Raw genomic sequence first — 4,387 nt, forward strand, 5'->3', positions numbered from 1 at the left:
TCTCTCTCTCTCTCTCTCTCTCTCTCTCTCTCTCTCTCTCTCTCTCTCTCTATCTATCTATCTGTCTATCTATCTATCTATCTATCTATCTATCTATCTATCTATCTATCTATCTATCTATCTATCTATCTATCTATCTATCTGTGTTAAAAGAACGAATGGAAGACAGTAACGGTTCAAATGTTCTGACCTTGAATCGAATGAGCTCCCCTCAGAGTTACATGAATTATTACACTGACTGAGTGATAAACAAGAAAACGGATGGAGTGATAAACAAGAAAACTGACTGAGTGATAAACAAGAGTATTAAACAAGAGCACTGACTGAGTGATAAACAGGATAACGGATGGAGTGATAAACAAGAAAACTGACTGAGTGACTGAGTGATAAACAAGAAAACTGACTGGGTGACTTAGTGATAAACAAGAAAACTGACTGAGTGATAAACAAGAGTGATAAACAAGAAAACTGACTGAGTGACAAACTGTCAAACTGACTGAGTGATAAACAAGAAAACTGACTGAGTGATAAACAAGAAAACTGACTGAGTGATAAACAAGAAAACATGACTGAGTGATAAACAAGAAAACTGACTGAATGACAAACTGTCAAACTGACTGAGTGATAAACAAGAAAACTGACTGAGTGATAAACAAGAAAACTGACTGAGTGATAAACAAGAAAACTGACTGAGTGACAAACTGTCAAACTGACTGAGTGATAAACAAGAAAACTGACTGAGTGATAAACAAGAAAACTGACTGAGTGATAAACAAGAAAACTGACTGAGTGATAAACAAGAAAACTGACTGAGTGATAAACAAGAAAACTGACTGAGTGATAAACAAGAAAACTGACTGAGTGACTTAGTGATAAACAAGAAAACTGACAGAGTGACTTAGCGATAAACAAGAAAACTGACTGAGTGATGACTTGAGAAATTGCCTGCCCCACTGACGGATGTTTTTCAGCACCACTGGCGTTGTGTAACGCCAAACCAACTTCCCCTCGACATTTTCTACAGCCGTGCATCAAACTCTCTCTCTGTTTTTTTTTTCAGCCCGATACGTGTGCTGACGTCACGATTCAAGCCCCTCGGCCAGTGGTCACCCTTTATAACGGCATGCAAGTCGTCTGCGACACTGAGACAGACAACGGAGGCTGGATCGTGGTCCAGGTGAGATAACATTCTACTCTACCACAGACTGATACAAGAGGCGGAACATTCTGTTTGTTCTGTGACTTCCCAGACAGTATATATAATATGTCTACGTATGGTGCAAGTATTACCTCGCCAGGGCATATGTGTCAAGACGCGGTGGAATCAGGCGCTCGTCAATTTTTGGGGATTTGGAGTTATTGGTCTCATCTTAAAGCATGTTTATTTGTGTTGCTTTCTATGAAAAAATACCCATCTATCTTGAATAAAAGTCAAGATATTTGCGATGGAAGGAAGAAGGGTCGCCCGGTTTCAATGTTAAAATTGGCGAGAAAAAGTTTGACAATTTCAATAGCCTGAGAGTAATTGAAAACGATAAAATTACATATTGTGTGCCTTTAATCAACCCTTTTTGTGAAATTCACAAATGGAAATGTGTTTTTATATGGACACGAAAGGTGTTGAACCAAAAACAAATCCCTCAAAAATCTGATAAAAGTTATCAAACTGGTGGGAAAGTGCCTTTTTCTTCAATTTCACTATTTTGACGAGCGCCTGATTTCACCAAGATATCTCACATATGGTTGTATTTCTAAAATGTTTCTGTCATTTCAGTAATACAAAATTAGAGAATCGCATCCCATACCCTAAACTATAGCATTGTGTTTTTAAAAATACCACCACAGGACACACTGGAATGAAGATTTTCGGTAATTTCACAACAATAAATAAAACTTTATGTGTGCCTGGAGACCAAAGGTTATACATTTTAATAACGTTGAAAAATTATATATAATTTTTTTAAGAAATCAAAGTCACATTATAATCTTTACAAGATCAAGTTTATTTCCAACAAATAGAGTGGTTTAATTAGCATATTTCATGATAACATGCCTCATAAAGTTTCATAATGTTCTGTCATGTGTACAGAGGCGTGCCTCGGCCGACGTGGACTTTTACCGGGGCTGGGTGGACTACAAAAAAGGGTTCGGTGACCTCTCTGGAAACTTCTGGTTTGGGCTGGAGAAAATCCACCTGCTGACAAAAAAGGTAATTTCCTTCAGAACATAATAATTATTTTCATTATCAATCTAATCTTATGTGACAGAACTGAGCGCCGCTGCTGTTGTCCATGCTGATGTTCTTGTCGCTGCAGACATGGCTGCTCGTTGTATTAGTTCCTTTTATTATCCTCAATATGAGTGTCACTCTTTTTATTGAAAGGTAGTAGTCGCAGCATACGTTTACCCACATGACTCTGTTATATCGGAGATGGACGTTAAATCAGAGCCTCCTTACCTTGATACCTTACCATAATAATATTTGGAAGTTACATTAATCCACCCTTGTAAGCAAAGTTGATCTAGTGGTGGTACGTATTGTGCGGACAAAAATTCGTGGCGCAACTTATCCCTTTAACGGTTGAATCAATGTCACCCGCCATGCTTTGCTCAGCAGTTTGTATCAGTTGGCCTTCACTAAATCATATTTTTCCACAACAAGTGAGGGCCCCTAAACTCAAATTTGAACCTGTAAAATTGATGTGAAGTCCAGCCCATATCCGTTTGAGTTTGAGATAAAACAGTCGGGGTGTGTGTGTATGTTGAGATCTCGTGTATCTATCTACATGACGTTTATGTACGACAGCTGTAGGGTGTGTGTGTATGTTGAGATCTCGTGTATCTATCTACATGACGTATATGTACGACAGCTGTTTCAGTTTTCCTCTTGTTCTCATCATCAGGAGAGGTACGAGCTGCGGGTTGACTTTACGTACCAGGGGACAAACTACTACGCCATTTACAAAAACTTTTTGTTGCTTGGAGAATCCGAGAATTACAAAATTAAGATCTCCGGATATTCAGGAGGTAATGCAGGTAACCAAATGAGTTATGAGAATGGCCAGGCATTCACAACAAAGGACCGTGACAACGATCCAAACAATTCTGGTAACTGTGCTATAATACGTCACGGAGCTTGGTGGTACAACGAGTGTGGGAGAGTGAATCTCAACGGGGCGTGGGCCACAGACAAATGGGCCAAGGGCGTGTGTTGGTACATAGTAACAGGGTGGGGCAGCTCTGTCACCTTCAGTGAAATGAAAATACGACCACTCGCAAAGTGACAACTTTATGACAGCAAATATTCGGTTTTTTGATTATGTACGAAGTTTGTGTGTTCATGTTTAATTTTGTTTGAAGGAAAGAAGAAAAAGGGACAATTTGTTTTCAAAATGACAGCTTTATGACAGAGAATACTCGGTGTTCTGATTATGTACGAAGCTTCTGTGTCCATATATTATTTTGTTTGAAAGAAAGAGGGAAAAGGATAACAATACTAAACATAGATCCACACTGTATACATATTCTTCTTCTCACTTCCCACAGTCTGATCCCCATGCGCTTTACATATTTTCCAAAAACAGAAAAATCTGGTTTTTGCGTAGTCACGCTTGTACACACACCATGGTACACTTATGATGTTACAGATATGTATAACATGTACATGCCTCCATGAACGCACAAACTCACACACACACACACGCACACACACACACACACACACACACACACACACACACACACACACACACACATACACACACACAGACACACACATAGATCTACTGCAACACTGTTGGTTCAGTTTGTAGAGAATGAACTTAGCCGACAATGTAAATACATTATTGTCTACTTCAACATTGTTAGCTCGGTGTGTGGAAGTGGAACTCAGTCGGCAATGTAAAGATAATAACTGCCTTTAAATATCAATATCATTGTAGATCTACTTGTTCTTTACAAAAATGTACCTTACCTCTCTTTTTGTTGTATCATTCAGACACGAATTGGTCTGTGTTGGTAAAAGTATGTCTGTACGTTCCCTGCATGTATACAGGAGGAGCCAACTAAACAGTACAATAAACCTCAGCACGTTGTCCCAAGGCTGTTGTTTGGTTATTTCTGATTCTTTTTTCTGTTTACACATACTTGTATTTTGTTCTTGGCTTAAACATCTTCTCCTCTCGGATTCTTCTGATCAACTTCTACAAGGCTACATTTAGCTGAGGAAAAATGGTGTTCAGTGTTGAAAGTTGAGAATATCATTCCACTCAAACATACAGACGGGGGCTCTCGTGGCCTAGAGGTTAAGGTGTTCGCCTCTCATTCAAAGGTCCCGGGTTTGAATCCCGGTAAGGACGGAAAAATTGTCTTCTCTAAAATTGTCTCC

General features: G+C 39.1%; 1 protein-coding gene across 2 annotated transcripts in view; it reads left to right on the forward strand.

Annotated features, from left to right (window-relative positions):
* The window catches only part of LOC101845689 (angiopoietin-2), a 16,992-nt gene extending 12,891 nt beyond the window's left edge, over positions 1 to 4,101 (forward strand). For both annotated transcript variants that reach the window (XM_013082148.2, XM_005097694.3), the window contains exon 6: positions 2,904 to 4,101. In XM_013082148.2, the coding sequence (XP_012937602.1) occupies positions 2,904 to 3,284 (381 nt within the window). In that variant the 3' untranslated portion in view covers positions 3,285 to 4,101. The remainder of the gene's footprint in view (positions 1 to 2,903) is intronic.
* The last annotated feature ends 286 nt before the right edge of the window (positions 4,102 to 4,387 follow it).

The sequence above is a fragment of the Aplysia californica genome, unplaced genomic scaffold, assembly GCF_000002075.1.
Source record: "Aplysia californica isolate F4 #8 unplaced genomic scaffold, AplCal3.0 scaffold00161, whole genome shotgun sequence".
NCBI lineage: Eukaryota > Metazoa > Mollusca > Gastropoda > Aplysiida > Aplysiidae > Aplysia > Aplysia californica.